Here is a 22,471-nt window from a genome sequence, read left to right as displayed (position 1 = left end):
ATTATGGACCTGCAAATTAACAAACTCATTATTCAAATTCTCTCTCTCTTACCTTCCAAATCTAATTATAACATACTTCTTATCAAGATTCAATAAATACATTTTAAGTTTACTTTAATATTAAAAAATTAATTTATAAAATAAAATTTATATTTACATATATATGAAATGTTTTAATTTTTGGTTGAAGTAGGATATCGAACAACCCCATACAAAAAAATCATTAAATTATAACTAATTTTAGATATTAAAATAATTAATTACTATTAGATTAAATTAAAAATAATTTTAGAGAGTAAAAAATTATTAGTATTTGATTTATATTATTAATAAAAATTTATAAAGCAGATTTTAAATTGGTATCTAACTATTAGCTATTAATGTTTTATATATTGATGTTTTAGATTCTAAATTAGTTTCTAAAAGACTAATTGAGACCAATTTAAAATTTAAAATATTTGCAGTTAAAACTTTGATAGTTAATTTAAATACCAATTTAGAAATATTTTATAAATTTTTATTAGTAATAAAAATCATTTTAAAAACTAATAATATTTTATTCTTAAAAATAATATAATATAATGATTAATTATTTCTTTTTAGATTTAGTTGCTATTTTTTGTTTTGAAAATCTTATAAACAATTTCATTTACACAACACTAAAAACAATGCATATGGTCAATCTCGTTGGAGAGCAAGTGAGTATTTTGAATGCATGCTTACTACAAGATATGGGAAAAACATTTGAGTAGTGAGAGTGAGTTTTAAAATGATAACTGAGTTAACTAACTTGTAAAAATTTGAAAACCCTTGGTTGGAGAAGGCACGTGAGAGAGAACATGGGCTAATTTTAATGAATGCATGTCTCAACTCAAAACAATGTTGTTTGCATTTTGAAAGTAACATCTTATCCGTTATACACAGTTCCATCTTAGATTTTAAATTATTATTATTAATTTATGTGAACATTTAATAAATAATATCGTATATTGTTTTGTTTTTCGTTTATTCATTTTGAATGAGCACATGAGGTCATCTTTAGAACAAGATTCAGTTTTTGCGCAAAACTTGGCAGATTCCCCCTTACATTATTCCTGACCCTCTTACACACTGCTCCATAATCTATGTTATATCTATCTTCAAGGCTTTTATATATATATATATATATATATATAGAGAGAGAGAGAGAGAGAGAGAGAGCTTCAAATTTTGAAGTGGTTCCTATTTAATTGGGGGCTAGAAAAATGTAAAAAAATTACTACATATTGTATTGGAATTAATATTTGGCTACCATATATTGTTCTTAGTTTTCTTGCTCTATTATAACTTCATTGTTTTACTATAGTATGATTGGTGTGATACACGATGTGCTTAGTTTAAATTAATTTGGATAAAAAGTGACTCTAAAGATATGTGATTTATGGTTGGATGCTTGCATTATCAAAGTAAATTAGCAGTAAAACCTACAATGAAATTCTTTATCTAATACAGAAGAATCAACTTTTAAGCAGAAAATTAAACGTGTGTAAAATTTAATAAAGAAACATATTAACAGATATTTTATATGTGATTTTGAACAACTTAATGTAAATTCATAATTGTAACATTCCTTAAATATATATTGTAGGTTGAAGATTAGACATTAACTATTTTTGTTTAGTCTAATGATAAACGTTTGATCCAAAAATAAGTTGTAATGTTTTGTTTTCTTTTTATACGAAATACCTCAAATATTTCATTAATATATAGTTTTTTTTAATTAATTTTTAAAAAAATATAAATTTAATTTTGTGAGATTGAGTTAAGAGTAAACTTATTTTTTTTTATCAGCAAAGAATAAATAAAATAAAATGAGACATTTCAAGGGTGTTTCAACCCTTATACAAAAATCAAAATCAAGTTCCTAACACCCAATTAGCTAGGGAATCAACAAACATTATAACACAATAACCATAATAACAAACCAGAACAAGATACAAAATCCCAACAAACACATAACGACGACGCTCCAAAGAAAACCCCCCATCTAATCAGGACACAAAAAACCAACAACTAAAATATACTTCTTAAGATGATACTAGAATATATCTTAGTAAAATTCATGTCACGAGTTGGATCATTCCTAAATATTTAATAACTTTCTTTTGTTACACATGTCGTATATATTTATCTATTTTTTGTTTTATTTGATTAAGGGGTTTTCGATTTGCATTTTAAAATGAGAAATGAGAAAGTAAGGGGAAAAAAAGAGAATAATGGTGAGTAGGGTTGGAGATAAGGGTAGAAGAGGAGCGTGTGTTAGGATAGGGGTTTAAAAGAAAGGTGAGTAGGGTCCTAATGGGGGAAGCAACAGAGGACACATTACATTTATAAGGCACTAAGATTTTGATAGAGCATGTATGTGTCTGATGGTATTGTCTGGGTATGTATAAAAACCCCATGCTTTCAATTTTACAGCCTTAAAAGCAACCATTATTGAGTATGGGAAACAAAATCAACCTCTTCCCACACCCTCCCATTCCCTATTCATGCAACTTACCTAAAACAACAACACACCTTTTTCATTGCATCCTAAATTATTCCCTATCTCAACTTAATCAAAATAAATTAAAAACCATTTCAACGTAACTACTCTTCATTCAAACATTACTTCATAATGTCTTATTTATTACAATTTAGAATGAAAATAATTTATTTGAAATATAATCTTAATCAATTTTAGGATTGTTTTAAAAGGTATTACTAATTAAAGTGAAAGTAGTCAGACTTTCAATATTTTCTTACTTCATTTCTCTGTCCCTACCTTAATTATTTTTAAAACATCACACTCATATTTGAAAGAAAAAAAATTCTGTTTCCACCTGAAAAATATTTGAAAAAAATATTACATCATATACTTTTTCCAAGGGAAGTCGTAAACATTGAAAAAAAAAACAGGAAGTTTCGTGTTCAATTTCACAAAAAATCTCAGGTGGTGTTACGTATAATTTACCCTATTATTTTTTTTCTCTTATAAATGAGTACACGGAGAGAGTAAAAAATTGTGTTCAGTTTTGTGGAGTATAAAACATTAAAAAAATAATTAAATAATTAATAACTAAAATTTTAGTAGTTAATTATATATTAATTTAAAAATTATTTTTCAATAATAAAAAATAATTTAAATATTAATATTTTTTCTTTTATAAAATCAGTTAATATATTAATTAATTATTTTTTCTGTAAAATTGATTTTTATTTAATGATATTTTAGTAGTAAAATATTGTACGTAATTAATCATACAGAAATCATAATAACTTAGTATAAAGATTAAAAAAAAATCTTATTATGAACGTGAAATATTTGCTAGCAAGAAATACGATGAAATAGTATTATAAATGATTTAGTTTATAATAATTAGTTTAAATATTATATGAATTGATTAATTGATAAGTTAATTGTTGATAGAATTGCAAACGCACATAGGTTTTGAAATTTTGTTATATTTTGGGGAGGCAAAAGTTGCAAAATAGTTGTAAAATTGTAGGTGAAAGTTGGTAGAAGACAAGTGTAAACAAGTTGATGATTTGTTGTGTGGCATGCTTGCTATCCATTAACTTTTCCCAATTAGCTTCTTAATTCTTCCCTTCTACCACAATAATTCAACACTTTGCATAATTTTGTTGAATAAAAAGACAAATGAATTAGACAGTTTTGAAGGAATGGGTTTGCCTACACCATTTTGGTTAGTGATGATTATGCAGTTGGTTAATAGAGAGAGGCACACACACATTTCCCTCGCAATCAAACTTACCATTTCGTACCCATCAAATGATGTTTTCTTTGTCCTCAAGGAAAAAGGTTGCAAAAACAAAAAAAGCAGAGCTTTCTTAAATCTCTTGAATCCAGAAATGGGTGTTATGTATCTGAGTGAAATACCTTACAATATAATTGTGGAAACAAAGGATTTGAGTCCCACGTGCTGTAGTTTCCACTATTAATGTTATGCCAAAAAATTATTCTCTCCTTTAACTTCACCTTCCTCACCAAAATTGTCATCTCTAATGCCACTTTCAAGGCCCACATCATGAATGCCAAAAAACCTCAATTCGAATGCCCACAAATATAAACCAATAATAACCAATAATTTGAGAGAAGGAGAGAAAATTTAGAAGAAAACAAAATTGATGTAGAATTCTAAGTATCTTACAACTTATATACTGAGTTGGGTGATAGGTTCAGAATACTGAGCTAAACAATAAACTCTCTGAATTGCAAACAAGAAACAGTAAATTTTTTATTCCAAGAAACAAACAATAAACTCTCTGAATTGCAAACTAGAAACAAGAAACAGTAAATTTTTTATTCCAAGAAACAGAAAACAAACAAAGAATTAGTTGCTTCAATGAAAAAATAGAGATTAGGTTTCATCTCTCTCACTCTTGTATTTCTCATGTGTTTTGATTAGCATGTCAATATTAGGTTCTTTAATTGAAATTGATGTTCTATAAAAATCATTTATATCGATTTCTCGCATATAAAATCCTTAAGAATGTTCCCTAACTATCGATCTATCGCATAATTATAAGAACAACAACTTAGAATGAAGAGAACAACTTAGAACGAAGCTCAGACGTTAATAGCAATTAACATTTCAAGTCTATTCCTAACACTCAAATATGTTAAGTATTGTTGTTTAGGTCCAAACCCTAAAAATACCTCCCGGTCAGATTTAAGATTCTCAAATTGTCACGGAAAATTAAAAGTAAAACAACAATACCAATAATCAATCAAGAACTGAATATTAATATATAAGATATCACCTCAATACATAATAGTTTGAGTAGATTACTCCCAATCCCAAAGGGTAGAATTAGCCACACATACTTCTAGCACCTTCCATTCTCCCAATTGGGTTACAATTCACTCTATAGTGTTTTCCTCTCAATCTGACACACTACAGTTGAACATCTAGCCCTCTATTTATCCTAGTTTTCTAGGGTTAGGTTGCTTCCTGTGTCGCGCTAATGGGCTAAATGATAAAACATAAAAAAAGGCCCAATCTTTCTTTGCATCTTTTTCCTTTTTGGGACCTTCTATCTTTATCTTTTTAGCTCAAATCATTCATCTTAAATTCAAATCTCCAATCTTCCTTAGAAATCTGCAATTAACACGAAATTTGGGAATAAAATACTCTTAGTCAAATAAAGATCATAAAAAATATAAAAAGGTGTAAGTTCATAAATTTGGGATTATTTTATATGTAAATTAGCAATAAATCCTAAAAAATGCCTATATTTTAATATGAAATATTACTGAAGTTAGGCACTTATCACTTGGTCAACGGGTAATATGAGGATAATTGGAGGGTTGCATTTTGGATACATTGTTGACAAAACTGAGAAAGGACATCACTCCTACACATGAAAAGTCCAAAGACAGAGTTCGAGAAGTTTTATTAAGGGATTGTGTTTTTGTAGAATCCACTGTTGTAAGTGACGTTATTTGATAAGGAGGAGAGTAGGGTCTTGAGATTGGATTGGAAGGTGTTGCCATCTGCAGTGTTGCCCTGGGAGCAACTCTGGTATAAATAGGTAGGGTTGGAAATGTGTTGTCCCTAAGTAGTTGCAAAACTGAGGAAGCTAAGAAGGAAGGAATAAGAGAAAGAAAATGTTACAGGAAGCCATGGATGTCCTCACAGGCTCTAGGATCATGTTTCCTATATGAGTTTTGTGTTTTCTTTATGACGATGAGGAAGTGGTGGTTTTGATTATCGCCCCGTTCGATTAGAATTATAATCATCTCGTGCGCTCAGAAAATCATTATCTTTATGTGCTCAGAATCATTATCGCCCCGTGCGATCAGAATCATTATCGCTCATGCGATCAGAATCATTATCATCCCGCACGATCAGAATAAATTATTATCGCCCCGCGCGACTAGAAAAATATTATCGCCCCGTGCGGTCAGAGAAATATTATCGACCCGCAAGACCAGAATAAATTATTATCGCCCTGCGCGACCAGAAAAATATTATCGCCCCTTGCGATCATAAAAATATTATCCCCCGTGCGATCAGAAAAATATTATCGCTCCGTACGCTCAGAAAAATATTATTGTCCTGTGCGTTATCACCGGACGTTGACCGTTGAGGTTGGTCAGGAACCCAAAAAAAATGGAAAAATTAAAATATGAGATTGCAACCGGGATACAAAACTCTTCCCCCCCCACGCTTCCCAAGAGAGAACAAAGGATATTTCCATTTATAACTTCCAAACAACTCCTACAATCATCACTAAGAAAATCCTACGTGCATTGGCTAAGAGCATAAAACGTTTGTAAATCATTCAATTTCAATGATTTTATCAGATATCTCTCATCACTATCCTTTGTCTTCTTTTTCAGATTAGCAAACATATTTGATAGTGTAAAGGTGAAGAACTTTTACTCTGGGGGTGCTGGAGACACTAGTGGCGTTCAATTAAAAATTTGGATTTTTTTACCACTTGGGAGAAGAAATAGTGATTGGAAACATGTAGTGGTTGTACCAAATTACAACCTCTTGAAATGAATTGCACTATGAGGATATTAGGTGGTTTGCATTGAGGATGCATTTTTTCCATAGTCGAGATAGGAGACCACCTTGGCACATGAAGAGCCCCTCCACAGTATTCTTCACACCGCCCATATAAGACATTTTGTCATTGGTGGCATTGGAAGACATGTAAGAGAAAAGAGTCTCTAGATACATTTTGAAGCTGTTGTCAACAATTACATTAGTTGAGTAATTGTGATTTAGATAAGTTGGATCTTATGAAAATCTTGAATGATGGAAGAGTGTCTTCATCCGATTGCAATTTCTTTGGTGGAGTGGCAGAAGCATTAATGGAGGAAGATGAACAAGGAGCTCACGTAGAGCTTGTGGATTCCTTGAAGGTGCATGCTAGGTGTGGAGAGTGAGTGGTGAGGCCATCTCACTTGGAACAGAGGAAAAATTGAAGACTAAATGTCTATCCTAGAGAGGTAGGAGACAAGGAGTGAAATTGGCACAATTTTGGCAGCAATTCACTCTATATTAATCTTGAAAAATGAGAGCCAAACACCTCAATTTATAGGAGAGAGGGCTGAACATTTTGGAGCCAAAAGTTTAAAATTCAAAATAAAACTCTCCAATGAGAATGTGCTATGTGGAGTTATGCTTTCCATGTTTAGCTCACACCTTCCATGCTAAATCCTCTTCACTCCTAGGTTGCCATGTGGACGTCCATGTGCTCCATGCCAAGGTGATTTTCGTCCTCCAATATACCATAGACGTTTTAGGATTACATTGGGCTCAAAGAAGCCCAATTGTTACCCTAACTAGTCATTTTTAACCCTAACTAGTCATATTTTACTATTGGCCCAAATACAAGCCCAAAAACATATGCTACTTGTCCCGTGCAATTATAAAAATAAATTATCACCCGTGCGATTAGAAAAATATTATTGCCCCATAGGTTCAAAAAAATATTATCGCCCCGTGCGTTGCTAAGGAAGGATCACCGAACGTTGGCTGTTGAGGTTGGTCAGGAACCTAGAAAAATTGAAACAATTAAAATTTGATATTGCAACTGGGATACAATACTCTTACCCCATGCTTCCTAAGAGAGACTAAGAGATATTTCCATTTATAACTTCCAAACAACTCCTACAATCATCAATAGACAAATCATGTGTCTTGAGAGAAGAAATAGTGATTGGAATAGCGAAGCATGCGGTGATTGTACCAAATTACAACCTCTTGAAACAAATTACACTCTAAGGATATATTAGGTTATTTGCATTGAAGATGTATTTTTCACAAAGCCGAAAGACTAAGAAATGTTTCAAATTATATCTTCGAAACAACTCTACAATCATCACTAGAACAATCCTCCATACAAAATTGTAAGTATCTTGCAATACATATATCCAGAAAAAAATTGTCTTCAAGTTTTAAGTTTATATTAATGTATAAATGATGGATTGTTTCTTTCTTTCGACCTCTAGGTTTTGTTGGAGACAAGTCAAACACCATATCTTGATGCACCAAACCTAATAAATTCTATAATCGTTATTTTTACTCACAAATATTTCGAATTGAAATAAATTTAGAGAGAAAATAAAATAAAGTGTTCTTTTTTTCATGAACTTGAAGCATTTCAATATATAAAAGTATGTGGCAAAACATGCAATTTTAATTAGTAGAAATTTTAATTTTTATTGTATTACAAAAAATAATAAATATCATTAATGAATATTATCTTGACCATGTGAATGACTGTGAAATTACGGCCAATTTCTACGGCGGGAATTGCATAGGCTCAACACGTGTCTCAGCCTTCAACACAAATCCCAGCACGTCGTTACCCTTAAACGGGCCTGAATCTCTCTGCAGAGAGGGCCCGGGGACTTTCCTGAGCCCAGCAGTAGTATGAGCCCAATACATCGCCTCATAACCCAGTCATAACTTATGTAGTTAGTCTGCAGCAATATAAAGTTGTTTTAACTCTCAATTTTATCGACGTGGGACTCTTTCAATGCACTCCTAAAAGAATCAAGGCATGTTGAATAACATCAAGTTCAGAATTATAAATGTATTGAATACTCCCTAATGCAAAGGGAATTGGTCTAGGTCAATTCAGTAAAAAAAAAATGAAATTATAAATAAAAATTTCTAACTAACAATCACATACCAAAGTAACATGGTCCATGTCAAATAACTCTCACTCAAACTTTAGTGAAATACAACTCAAATATGAACCACAATTGATGATACAAAATTTATATATAGCAGCATTGTTATGAATAGCTTTCGTCAAACATGCCTAAACAATAGGAAAACTTGATAAATAGTACTTTTTTTTTTCTCGTTATAAAGCTGAAATGTCACTTAAATGGTTTCTCCAGATGATTCAAGTCTCAATAAATGTTAAGAAACTAGATGGTTCACTAAAATTATTCATTACAAGCTAGTTCAATAAATTCTAATTCTATAGTGGATATGGTAAATGCTAGTTGGTGTAAAATAGAAGCTTATTTCAACTCTTATTCTTCTTCCATTAGAAACCTTACAAGCTAATATAAATTTCTTCACTCCTGTGTCTTTTTTTTTTCACAATGACCACGAGTATATAAATAGATGTAGAAGTGAACATTTTTCTCTTATTTAAACACACAATAACAACACATCATAGGACAATTGTTCTCGATAGAGCAGAGGTGGAAGGAAATAAACAAGAAAAATGGAAGCTAAGTTCATCGATCTCTCTCTTCCTCAATTCACAACCTTGCAATTAAGTCTCACTTCCCCATTTTGAGAGACCCCCACATTACCAAGCTTCAACATTGAAGCCACAAACTCTGTGAAGAACAAGCCCTGATCTTTGGCAAATGCTTCCACAATCCACCTAGTTCTTTGATCCCCAACAAGTGACTGATCTGATGAGAACAAACCCTTTCCCACCAGCAACTGTCTGTAGTAATCATTGTCAAACACTGATGATGTTGAGTCCAGGAAGTGTCCAGCACTGGGGTTGGTGTTTAGTTTTGGACACTTTCCTTTTAGGTCTAGTGCAAACTCAGTGTTCAAACTGGGGTCAATGTCATGTAACAAACTGAAGTTATGAACTCTAGCTTGGAACGAAGAACAGTGTGAGAAGCCAAGGGTGTGGCCACCAGAGAGAGTCACCATATCTTTGACCCCTAAACCTCTCTTTGCAAAACTCTGAATGAGTTGGCTCACATTTAAGGTTGGAGCAGGCAAGTTGACTGTTTCTGATGCCTTGGACACCCTTCCATCTTTTCTTCCCTTTAGCACACTCCAAGATGGTCCTCCAGACTGGGAAAGTTTATGACATGATCATCACAACATATAAAACAAGTTATATCCTCCTTTCTCTTTCTTTGACATGGAAGAATCATTGTTCAGAAATCACTATGTAATATACTCTGCAATAATATGTCTTTGAAATGATAATATACAGAACATTTCCTTTTAAGAGTTCAGAAAATTTTTTTTTGAAGAGTTTGGATTCATATAATTGAAAGGAAAATGCTTCTCTCATACCCTATACCCTGCATTTACATAAGAACTATACATTGTTTTCTTTTAGAACTTTTCTTTACTTAATCACCTATTCAATAAATAATTTTATCTTGAAAATTAGAAAGGCTTAGATGCAAGTGTAAAAGAGAATTGTAGCTGAAAAGGGTGTGAAAAAAAATTGTCCTTTACTCCAGCCATCCTAAAGTGTGGGTGTAATGGTGTGAAAATTGAGGAGTGTAAGTATATCAATATTGCTCTAATATTTACTATGTATGCAAGAATGTAGCAGTATAAAATAGTTTGAAGAGTTTTATTACCAGTGCTACCACATCTCTAGCAGCAATGGAGATTATATCAGCACAAGAAACAGTGTGTGGACAAGCTTTCTCAAGCTTGGTCTTGGCTTCATCAATAACATAGAATGAATGAACAGAGAGATTTGGTGGAGCATCTTTCTCAGCCAGGTTTTTGGGAGTTGAGTCCAGCAATATTGATGCATCACAACCCTATCATTCACAGTTCACCAAAAATTGCAATTACATCCATTTCAACATTTTCACATGAATTAACAATACAAAGAAAATATATAAAAAAATAGTCATTATATTAAATAAATTAAATATTATTTTAAAAATTAAAAGATTATTAATATTTAAAATAATTTTTATTATTAATAAAAATTTATAAAATGATTTTTAAATTAGTATCTAAACTAGTTATCAAGGTTTTAGCTATAGTAATTTAGATTCTAAATTAATCTCTAAAAAAACTAATAATCTAATTATCAAAAATCATAATAGTTGATTATTAAATACTAATTTAGATTTATTTTATAAATTTTTATTAATAATATAAATTATATTAAATACTAATAGTTTTTTTAGTTTACAAAATAGTTTCTAATTTAATCAAATAATAACTAATTATTTGATTATTAAAAATAACTTTTATCTAGTGATTTTTGTTATTAATGGTTCTATTTTATAAGCTTATGTAAGGGACAAAAAGATTATATATTTGCTTTCATTTTATATCTACTCATATTAAATATCCCTTTTCATTTCCAAATTACTGATATTTTATAAATCCAATGTCTTATTAATTATTTTTATTCATACTTCAATTAAACAATAGTTATAATAGTAATTTATCTCAAGTAAATGAGATATCAGGGACATATTTTCCCTCCTCATTTAAAAAAAACAGTTTTTTTAACAGTTTCATACAACTCAAATAATTTTTTCATCCAAAACTACAAGAAGTAAGAAATATTTATAAAATAAGTGTTTTAAAAGTTAAAGAACAAAAAAAATTAAGATATGTGTGTTCTTATATTCTATTTTCTTCTCATTCTTAGTTAAAGTGTTCAAATAGGCAAAAGTTTTAGAGAACAAAAATCAGTTCATAGGACAAACAATGTGCTTACTGAAGATATAAATTTCAGAAAGCAAAAAAATATAATAATGGCTAAAAAGGGTATTTTATTACCTAATCCATTTTTACATACATTAATCTTAAACATAAAAAAGACATGAAAAGAAGTTAGTGTTTTTCTTACCCTTATGAAACAGTCATGGAAGAACATCCTCAAGATCCGAGCTGGGACTTTTGGGTCAAATTTGGAAGCACTGAGAACAGTGTCTGAAATGATTTTCTCTGCTTGTGGACATGTTTTATCATAGTAATGAGCATCAAGCTCTGCTTGAGACATTGATGATAATGTGAAGAAGAGAAAAATGATTACATAAAGAAAAATGCATTTTGAATATGGCAAAAGTGCCATTGGTTTGGAAGTGAAACAAGTAATTATGGAATGCAAGTGAAGAGGATTTGATGAAAAGCAGAAGCACGTGTATGGTGTATATATATGGAATAGAAAGTTGTTGACACTATCATTAAAATACAAGTTTAATGCATAATCATTGTGCTTGAAAGCCACTCAATGTTTGGAGATTAATTAGTGTGGAAGTGCCAAATTTTGACTTCACTTTTGTTTTGCTTTAAGATCAAGTATATTCATCCACCTACACACTCACAAAACACAAATCTTGGCTATTCAACAATGAAATTTTGTTAAGAGTTAATTAAGAACCAATTAACAAAAATTGTGTCATTCTTGTTGTGTGTTCTATCAAAAGAAACTCCTAATCTATGTGTAACATTCAATAAAGAAAAATTGATTACTATGATCAAGATTTCAAGTTTGTTCAAATTTACTCAATAATCTAAGAGTCAATGTCAGAATAATTTAAATAATTTTTAATAATAAAATTATCTATTAAAATGTCATGAGTTCAAATCATAGAACTAATTTAATAATCAAGATTTTAAATACTTTTTGGATAACCATTTTCAGAACAGTTTTTAAAATTCTGAACAAATATTAGGTTATGAGTTTAAATATAAAGTAAAATTATTTTAATAATCAAGATTTTAAAATAAATTGTTATGCGTGTTTATTATGATAAAAATATCCTTAAATAAAATAGGAATGGCGGATAAAAATACTTTTTGAATCTTTTTATGAAACATGTTTTTTAATTTGTATTTTTGAAATACTTTTAAATTATGGAAATTCTTTTCTCGAACTCATTTCCAAAAACAATTTTATGAATTTTTATTTCTAGAACATATTTTTTTATTTCAAATTTATTTTTCTAAAATGAGATTTTAATTTTCAAATTTTATTCCAATTTTTTTTTAAATACAATAATCTATTTCAGATTTATTTGTCCAAAAAATTATTTTTTTGAATTCTATATTTTCAAATTCAAAATGAGAGATAATTCTATAAATTTCCAAATTAAATTGGTACATGTCATAGTAACCCCAATATAAATTATAAGATAGTAAGTTCAGTGAATTAAGAAAGAAAAAAAGTGATTATGCTTTTGTAGTGGTGTACTACACAAAAGTACAATTGTTAGGTACATGTAAAATATATTCTATGATATTTTTCTGTTGCCTTATACCCATCAGGTTAGTTAGTTAAGTAGTTTGTGAAGTTGGTGATGGTGAGAGATTATGTTCTTCACCACTAATTATCATAGTTTTCGTAGGAATGTTCCATTTATATAATCATAGGATCATACATAGTATTGAAGTTTTAGTCAATGTTTTTTTTTTTTTTGTGTGTGTGGGTAAACTTTGATCTTACATTAAATTAAGGTTAAAACATAAAATTATATAATTTGATGTATTAAACATATGTTAGGAGACTGATATTTTATTTCTTTATTTAGATATTTTTTTTATTATGAATCTTTCTTAAAGAAAAAGGATAAAATCGTAAATTTGAGGTACATTGTGATAAAACTATATAAAATAACTAGGCTTTAAACAAAATTTAGAAAATGTATGTTTTTTTCCTTTTCTTACTTCTAAGTTATGACAAATTACTGCTACTTTACTCCATTCATCATACAAAGTCACCCATGGCCCTGTCAATAGTAAAACTTAAAAAACACTAGATTTTAATTTTGGTTAATAACTCAATTAAAAACAATGTGTTCGTATCTAATATATTTGAGAATCATTGAAGACATAATTGTTTTTTTATTAATGAGTATTATGAAATTCTAGTTTTTACACTTAAAAAAATTATTAAATAAAAACTAATTTAAGATATCAAAATAATTAATTACTATTTAATTAAATCAGATACCATTTTATAAATTAAAAAAATTATCAGTATCTAAAAAAGTATTTATTAATAAAAAACTATAAAATAATTTTTAAATTGGTATCTAATCTTTAGTTATCAAGATTTTAACTACTTGTTACTTTATATTAGGGGTGGCAAAGCGGGTCAGTCCGCCCCGCATTGGCCCGCCCCACGCTTTGCCCGCAAAAATGCGGACCGGGTTGGCCCGCCCCGCAAAGTTATTGCGGGCTAGAATTCTTGACCCGCCCCGCATAAGAGTTAGCCCGCGGGTTTGCGAGCCAACTCGTGTTCTTTTTTTTTAAATTATTATTATTATTTTTTTACATTTTTTCTTAAAAAATTGTCAAATTAAACCTATATATTTGTTACTATCAAACCTAAATTAATTTTTCTTCCTTTTCAAACATAGTCAAACATCAAAACATTAAACATTAAGATAAGTATCAAATATCACTATTCTTCCACTTCCAAAACATTAAAAAAACCTAATTCCAAAACATTAAACATAAACATTAATTCAAAAACATTAAACATAAATATTATTGACATTCTTCCATTTCAATAACATTGGATGCCACCTTAGAAGAACTTTCATCCATTTTTTTTTCTTCCGGGTTAGCGGGCCAGCCCGCCCCGCCCCGCTGCTGGCCCGCGCGGGCTAATGCGGGTTAGCGGGTTGAAAAGGTCAGCCCGCCCCGCTTTGCCATCCTACTTTATATTCTAAATTAGTTTCTATTAGTCTTTTATATCTTAATTTAAAATTAAAAAATCATTTGTTAAAAATTAGGTATGTAATTTAAATACAAACTTAAAAATTATTTTATAAATTTTTATTAATAATAAAAACTAGTTTAGATATAAATAATTTTTTAATCTATCTAATTTAGTTAATATATTGACTAATTATTTTTATTTTTATTATTATTTAATAATTTTATTGTAGTATTACCATACTATTTGCATTGAATATTTTATAGAGATTATGTTTCTTGAATTCGAACAATATTGTCTCTTATGAAATATATATATTATGCTTTTAAAAAAATTAATCAACAACTACTGTGTATTTTTTTTTATATTAATCATTCCATGATTTTATAATATTATTATAGAATTTTATTGATTTTTTAATCAATCGTACTTCTAATTCTCCATTATATTTTAGGTAATTTATCAAATTAATATATTTTATTCCTTATTCCCACTTCCAATTATTCAATGCATTAAAGGTTGGTAACAAACAGCAAATACATTTAATAACTCTTGATAAATGCGTTCAATTACTAGACCCCTTTTTTATGTTATTTTTTAAGATTTATTTATTTATTATTTAAACGTCTAAAGCTTAAGGTTCTTAGTTAAGAATGTTTTTGCTTTTCTTTGTTCTTATTAAATCAGATTCAATATTATCAGTAGTGCTTTGTCCATCAAATCTAATGAGAAAAAGTACAGTGTTTAAAGTAAAAATGAAAAAAAAAATGTAGGGATAAAAAAATTAGAGGATTGTCTCTCAAACAACATAAGAGGAAAAAATAAATAGAATTTATCTCCTTTGATCATATCCTATTAATAACATGAGAAAATTCAATTCATTTAAAAATAAATAAAATAAAGTTCATACCATAAAACGACATTCATAATATTTTCCTTTTTTTCTCAACTACAATACCATAGCAAATTAATAAATAAAAAATTATTTTATTAATTCTCGTGAATAACTAATTGAAATATCTTACATGGACCAAATATAAGAAGATTTCATAATTCATAATATATAAATGAATACAAACTAATTTTATAAAATTGAGTTAATACATTTTTATTTTAAACAATTAACAATTGCATATAAACTTGTTCTTATTTTGGATAAACCTGAGCACCACATGGAAAAAAAAATGAAAACATCATCTTATAAACAATTTGATAAATAAGCTTTTGAGAGATCAAATACAGTTGAAGCATAAGAAAATACATTTTAACTCTAAATTTGGACATATAAACTAACCAATCACCTTGTCCTTCTTGGCATAATATCTCCTGTACATAGAATCAACATTGGTGAGATAGAAGGTGCCTGGAGGCAAGTAGCTGCAGTCCTTGCTTGTCACAAAGTCCTTACCCCCATAACGGTGCTCCATGATCTTCAATGTTTCAACAAACTTTTCAGGAGGAATCTGCAACACAACATTGTTTTGTTAAAGGAGATATATTGAAAGCCATTGACATGTTGAAATAAGATGAATCCATGAGGTTTTTCTTTCAAACTGCACAGGTTCCTTTCAAAATGTCATCAAGAAATTTCAACTTTAGTACTTCTATAAACCAATGTTATGAATCTTGTTCATCCTTTGGTTTTATCAACCAGCTTTCTGAACCCACATTCAATAATAACAGACTTGTACATATTCTTCATTATTCTGTATGAGATAGATCAATTTCAAAACTATCACACCATTTTTTGGCCTTCTGAAAATAAACTTCACAGATCTGCTAGCATAGAACACTATATGAGGCACAACAACCAAAATGGATTTGCTAGTACATAGAATACCAAAATCTCTCCTAAAGGTTGCCAAGGTAAATCAGGTCTGTAGTGTTTGTAAGAAATACTAGAAATGCTAATTTCCTTTTCTTTTGGGATAATGCATGTAATCATACACTTCAGTACCTTACCGGCCAAACAGATCCAAGGTCATGCATTTAATTTAAAATTAAGTTACTTTCCAGTAAACTTGTCAACATTGAACATCACAAATGTCATAGCTCTAATACCTATTTGTTGTGACAAGATTTAACTATACAAAGGATAGCAAAGAAGTATCTTATTATAGTAAGAAAAATTTAGTTACACAACTTATCTATCACAACTATGCTCTTTAAATGTTTTGAATATCTTGCCCTTCTAATCTTGTTGGATTAAATGTTACAAATCCTTTGTACCTGAGGACTTGTTTGGACGAACTTCTCCATAAGGACTTTTAAAAGAAAGAAAAATATGAAGAGAAAAAATGAAATTGACTTCTCCATAAGCTAAAATTAGCTTATGTACAATTAAAAATAATTTTTTAAAAAGCTATGTAAAAGAGTTTCTGTAAATTAGGTTATGCATAAGCTAATTTTAACTCTGATAAAAAAAAAGGTAATTTTAACTAAGTCAGATTCATTTTCTCATTCATACATATGGTTAATGATGAAGATGTTTCATGTATAATTGTATAGCTTATTTTTAGTATATATAGGCATGAAGGATTTGCAAAATTCAATCCAACATGAACAGAAGTGCAAGATTTTCAAAACTTTCATAGAGTGTAGTAGTAGGAGATAAGTTCCATATAGTCGTATTTTACTTACACTAAAAGTTTTTCTTTGTGCCGGCTATCATTTGTATTGCTAAATTTTTATGTCAAATACAAGTTGTCATGACAGCATTCATGCACCTATTGAAGATGTCAACGTATCTATATGTGTAGTTTCATAATGAATGATAGCTTTATATAAAAGCCCAAATTCAAATATCATAAACTATAGCTTATAAAAACTGCATACCTCAAGTCTCTGCTTCAACTTGTCCGAAACATTCATCACGGTTACAATGTTTGACAAGTTAAACGGATGCTGACCTTCTTGAAGGTGGACAGAGAACATTGTAGCTGTTAAACCACTTCCATATGAAAACATAACCACCCGTTTACCCACCTGCACATTGAAAGACAACCCTAGTGAGAAATTTAGAATTAGCCATTGTCCATGAGAAAGATGCAGTTCAGGACAGAGGGAAAATTACCAATGAAGTGTTTTTATTATGAAGAAGAGATGCAAATGCTGCATAAAGAGATGCAGTGTACATGTTACCAACTTGCTTTGGGATTAGTGTGCTGGGCTGCACTTTTGCATCATATACATGTTTGGCAGCTTGCTGGTTTGCCTAATGAATCACAATGATCACAAACCATTTAAGAGTTCCATTCAAGCAATCATAAAACAAGATTCAAATTTCAAAAACTCAAACACAATAGTAGCTACCTTTTCAAGATCACGACTTTGATAACTCTCATCACTAGATAAGGAAGCATATGGTGCAAGGGTTTCCCTGGCAGCTTCATCAACGAAACTGGCACCAAACAACATATTTGATAAAAGAAAATTAGGATCCAAAGACGTTAACTTAAAACTAGCAGAGTATTTTCTACGTTTCATATACTGCAGTTTTCCAGGAGTTGTTAGTGTTTCATGGTTCAATAATCTTTTCTTTTTTTCTAGTAAGCACCGGTGAATTTTGTGAAAGAAAAACTGATCAGTATATTCAATTGAAACCTCAAGTGCAAGGCTCCTACTGACTTATTACAAACAGCAAATATCTTAAAGGTAGAAGTAACAGTTATCTTGTCAAAAGGATCAATGGCATTCTATGCTTGAAACCTTGAATTAAAAATGCATCAAATATAAGGTAGCAGATACAAAAACCTGAGATTTCTCATGAAGTCATTAAAGTATAGCCGGCCAAAACTTTTCTGCACAAGCTGCAATACATGAAGAAAGCAATTATGTAGAAAGTCATTGTAGGTCGTGTTATGACATACTTCTCTGCCTTTTCGTTTTCATTCCAAATAGGTGAAAAAATTCCTGCATGACAATTACCTTGTTATATGGAGAATGAAACACAAAATAATCAGAATCTGATATTGAAAAAGGCCTCCCCTCCAATTTTTCAAATCTGTATATGGAAGAACATAATGAGAATTTGAAACCAAAAAGAAAAATTCAAAATGGCTATTTTGTGCAGTCTATACTTACTTCTCACAAAAAATCCGATAACAGGAATCAAGGGCCATGAGATAACAGGTCTGTGAGAGTTTTCCATCAACAACCTATAGCAAGAAAACGACCAATTAAAAATAAAGAAAAAGATGTCTTCATATGTGCTGAACTTTTAGATGATTAACAGTAAGCACAACAGGCACTAAAGCATAATGGCGAGGATTGGTGTAAAAGAGATTCAAATCTAAACATGTTTAACTACTTATGTGTGCAAACTGAGATAGACTAGTTGAACAAAATTCAATCAAATGGCAATCTTTATAGCTATTTAAGATACATACATACATATATAAAGCAGCGCTAAAAATCAGTGTTCGTGAACTTTAGCTGTTCTGTAAAATCATTGGTAATGCATGTGAAATTTATAATTTGTTACAAGTGGGTGGGAAAGGGATCCCGGTAACCAATATGAAGAGAGGACCAGTGTACAAATTATCGATTTTTGTTCACAAAGTTATTCCTTTTTCAATTACAATCCTCCTTTTATTTTGTTTGTCAATATTTCAAATAAAATATAGAACACAAAACAGGGAAGAAAAACAAAATGTAATACTGGAATTTGGAAATACTTTCACCGTGGAGAAGTTTTTCTTACTGAAAGAACATAAGAATTTCAACAAAAACTAAGACACTCTTATTAATACAGCTATGGTGCAAATAAAATTAAAGTGAGAAGGTGACAAATCATTACTGGATATTCACTAGCAAGATTTGGCTTGTAAAAATCATATGCATGAGACATGTGACTGCCTCTGAGTTTGCTTTCAAAAGCAATAGGAGCATCTGGCCCTACAAGCATGGCAATTGCAGCTGCTCCTCCAGTGGGACGGGCAGGTCCTTCTGCATATACCTGAAACAAGGCTAATAAACTGTTTGATACTCTGTACAATTTGCAATTGATTTCAACATTTGAAGGGAAAGGAACATAACTATAATAGTAGTCAAGTAGAACAAGTGATGGGACATGGTATAGACATTCAAACAAACTCGTGTTGCAGGCTTTCTTGTAAAAGCAATATCTTGGTAAACTAACTATGGATGAAATTCAACTATAAACTTAAACAATATATAGCTTCTGAAGTTCATACTTTGCTGGGTCTTATTAATGGTTATGTTTCATTAATAAAGCAAGAGAAAATTATATTATTCTCCCCCACCAAAATGTATGCAATTTAAGTTCTTGAGGACAACATCTGGAAATAGGAGTTTACTACAAGGCAACACATGCAACCCTCCTGCCTCATTATGTGAAATCTAAGGTACTTAAATTTGAATCTCAGCATATATATCTTAGATGCTAGAGTCGGTCAGAGGCTCTAACATGCATACAATTATGTCACTAATATTATTAAAAAATAAAAAATTGATGAAAATATAACAATTGTAATTTTCTTAAGCATAAAGTAGTAAATCAGTAGCAAAAGAAAGGAGGAAAAGAAAGATTAATGTTTGCCAGGAGTTCATACCGCACTGTCTGTACATACAACAAGTCCATAACGTCCATCCCATGAACTACTCTCCACCCAATTCACACAGTTGAACAAAGCCGCTGTTCCTCCATAGCACGCATTGGTTGAATCAACACCTTCGATGTCAGTATTACCACTCGCCTGATTGTTGCATGAATAAGTATAAGATGCAGATATCACATAAGCACAGATGCAGATTTCTTTCCTTTTGTTCCTTTCTAATTTTGATTCTTCTTCAAAAAATAAAAAAATAGGAAAGCAATTACAAAATCTATATCAAGAAACAACTCCCTTTTCATTTTTATGTGCCTATGGACACAAAATGAAGGGATTAAATCCTGTCACACTCCAGGTCATCCCACAAGAGGTATCAAGCCACAGGATCCTATCAATACAGCAAAACTAGTATAAAGCTGTAAAACCTAATAACCTTAGAAGGTGAGAGTCAACAACACTCAATAGTCACCATCAAAACAGAATGATTTACCTCAAAAACTTGCATCAGAAAGGTCTTAATGGATTTGCTTTTATCAATGACAGTTTCACTCCCAACCTCCAAGCGTCCAATCTGCTTTGGATCAACATTAAATTTTTCAAGAAGTGAAGCAACTACTGTCAAGCTGCAAATTCAAAGTTTAAAAGAAAAATATTGTAGTAAGTGCAGGAAAGATGTGTATTATAGTATTATAGAAGTCCAGGACATAGATCAAGTACAAAAACATGAATTAAATACCCCCAAAAAAGAACCACGTTAGACTTATCAGAAAAACCTCCCAGTAAACAGTATCACAAAAACAGAGAAACTACATTTTCTATTTGAGGAATCCTAGTAACGCACTCTTTAGAACACTTACTTTAACATGCTCTTTAAACCCCAGTGATTAACCTATACTTTAAAATTGAGCAAATCTGGCCCCTCTGTTAGTTTTCTTCTACCTAAAACCCCAAAGTTCAAATCATCAATCACATTGTTTTAAACCTTCTTTTGCACAAATCTCACCAGCTAAATTTTCAACTTTGACCACAAAATTTATAAGAAAAAAAAAACTCAATTTTCCACCTTTTTAAATCCTAATCTCACCCCCTATAGTACTCCAAATTTTTACTTCTAAAATTTCAAAACTACTTCAAAACCCAAGTTCTTTGTAACCTCTCAAACACTTGGATAGAAAATGAAAATAATAATTTAAGATGTTTAAGCAGAAGAAAATCAAAATAGGGCACACTTCTCCATAAGCATTTCTAGGAGAGAGATAAAAAAATGAACTTCTCCACAAACTAAAAGTAACTTGTACACGAATTAAAAATATGAATTTAGAGAAGTTACGTCAGGGCTTCTAGAAGTTAGTTTAAGCACTAGTTAACTTTAACTTAAGAAGAAACTTTTTTGTTTCTTCATTTTACCTCATAGAAAAGTTTCTCTACACACTCAAAACTAAAGGTACCAAAAGTGTAGTCACCGCAATAATTAAACTATTAACTAGAAGAAACAATTATAACTAGGAAATGCTTATTGTTTATGCAAAATTGTAACCGACCTCATTGAGATAACATCTTCAACCTCAGAGCAGAAGGCCATGCAATCCTGTCCAAGCCCAATAGTGTATTTCCCTTTGCTCACCCCATCATGACCCTCCAAAGCTTCCTGCACAACCCACAAAACAAAGCACACAAGACAACCAGACAAACGATAAAAATCGCAGCTTTACAGCACAAAACACAAAACTAAGTTTAAAAATCAGGTCTTTATGACAAAAAAACACAATTAGAGACCTGGGTGACGCAGCTGGGAGGGAAGTAGATGTCCATGGCAAGGATTCCCACATTGGTAGGGTGTGAAGAGGCCATGGAAGTGTAATTTCCCTCTCTTTGTTTTGGGGCCTGTTTGGATGCAAAGAGTGGGGAAGTAGTGTGAGGTGGCTGTGTGTTTGTTTGTTTTATAAAGAAAGTGAAAGCTGTGGAATTTGGAATTTGAAGTGTAAGTGTCTGAGATAAAATGTTAGGTTTAGGAAGAAGTGCTGTGTGCCTTCCCAACTAACCACCTTTTTTGGCGGAAATTTTAATGGGTGTTTGTTTGAATGGAATGTGTCATCAATTCTGCAAAAGCAATAATGGATAGTCTGATTTTGTAGGTGGAAAAAAAAACATTACATTAAGGTAGTTCATGATGTTGTTCATTTTGTTTTGTACTAATGAATCATATCAGTCTATGGTTGATGAGTTGCAACACTATAGCAGTTTCAGATTGTTGTTTTAGTTTTTCAATTATTTACCCAACTGAAATTATATTACAAAAAATAGTCATAATGAATAAGAATTTAAGCTTACAAATTACTATTTTGATAAATAATTTATATTATAAAAATAATTCTCTTAAACTATTCTTTATTCTAATTTTTAATTACAATAAAATGTTTGACATATTGAAAATAAGAACGTAACTCACCAAATTACGACAAGTTAATAGACTAACT

At 30.5% G+C, this 22,471-nt stretch overlaps 2 protein-coding genes and 1 pseudogene across 4 annotated transcripts; all 3 read right to left on the bottom strand.

The window, feature by feature from the left end:
- Positions 1-6,082: 6,082 nt before the first annotated feature.
- On the bottom strand, positions 6,083-6,827 carry LOC150028108 (putative cysteine-rich receptor-like protein kinase 9; annotated as a pseudogene).
- A 2,316-nt stretch (positions 6,828-9,143) lies between these two features.
- LOC137837696 (peroxidase 66) lies at positions 9,144-11,890 on the bottom strand. The gene is made up of 3 exons (XM_068646797.2): positions 11,605-11,890; positions 10,364-10,552; positions 9,144-9,839 (listed from the first exon to the last, which is right to left on the bottom strand). Exons 1-3 carry the CDS (start codon positions 11,827-11,829, stop codon positions 9,276-9,278), a joined length of 978 nt encoding a protein of 325 aa, XP_068502898.1. The 5' UTR covers positions 11,830-11,890; the 3' UTR covers positions 9,144-9,275.
- A 3,613-nt stretch (positions 11,891-15,503) lies between these two features.
- LOC137837695 (hydroxymethylglutaryl-CoA synthase) lies at positions 15,504-22,151 on the bottom strand. Of its 3 annotated transcripts, none has more exons than XM_068646796.2 (12): positions 21,771-22,151; positions 21,536-21,642; positions 20,485-20,617; positions 19,995-20,138; positions 19,220-19,378; positions 18,505-18,578; positions 18,349-18,424; positions 18,175-18,230; positions 17,734-17,821; positions 17,495-17,635; positions 17,257-17,406; positions 15,504-15,884 (listed from the first exon to the last, which is right to left on the bottom strand). In XM_068646796.2, the coding sequence occupies exons 1-12, from the start codon at positions 21,843-21,845 to the stop codon at positions 15,711-15,713; spliced, it is 1,377 nt and encodes a 458-aa protein (XP_068502897.1). In that variant the 5' UTR covers positions 21,846-22,151; the 3' UTR covers positions 15,504-15,710. The 3 variants fall into 3 exon arrangements, 2 of the variants coding, with proteins under 2 accessions (XP_068502897.1, XP_090157686.1); XM_090301560.1 differs by having other exon boundaries at positions 19,995-20,382; positions 21,771-21,860; XR_016520502.1 differs by lacking the exon at positions 18,349-18,424 and having other exon boundaries at positions 18,175-18,333; positions 21,771-22,119.
- Between the last annotated feature and the right edge of the window lie 320 nt (positions 22,152-22,471).

This window comes from Phaseolus vulgaris, chromosome 4, assembly GCF_051622355.1.
Source record: "Phaseolus vulgaris cultivar YP4 chromosome 4, ASM5162235v1, whole genome shotgun sequence".
NCBI lineage: Eukaryota > Viridiplantae > Streptophyta > Magnoliopsida > Fabales > Fabaceae > Phaseolus > Phaseolus vulgaris.
The sequence above is the reverse complement of the archived record's forward strand: the minus strand, read 5'-3'. Positions and strand labels throughout refer to the sequence as shown.

Excerpts from the sequence above, each read along its gene's own strand:
- LOC137837696 (XM_068646797.2), bottom strand. The coding sequence starts at position 11,829 with ATGGCACTTTTGCCATATTCAAAATGCATTTTTCTTTATGTAATCATT. Across the intron at positions 10,553-11,604 it reads TCCATGACTGTTTCATAAGG|GGTTGTGATGCATCAATATT; the intron begins GTAAGAAAAACA and ends TGTGAATGATAG. Across the intron at positions 9,840-10,363 it reads CTAGAGATGTGGTAGCACTG|TCTGGAGGACCATCTTGGAG; the intron begins GTAATAAAACTC and ends AAACTTTCCCAG.
- LOC137837695 (XM_068646796.2), bottom strand. The coding sequence starts at position 21,845 with ATGGCCTCTTCACACCCTACCAATGTGGGAATCCTTGCCATGGACATC. Across the intron at positions 20,618-21,535 it reads GAAGATGTTATCTCAATGAG|CTTGACAGTAGTTGCTTCAC; the intron begins GTCGGTTACAAT and ends TTGAATTTGCAG. Across the intron at positions 17,407-17,494 it reads ATAATAAAAACACTTCATTG|GTGGGTAAACGGGTGGTTAT; the intron begins GTAATTTTCCCT and ends TTCAATGTGCAG.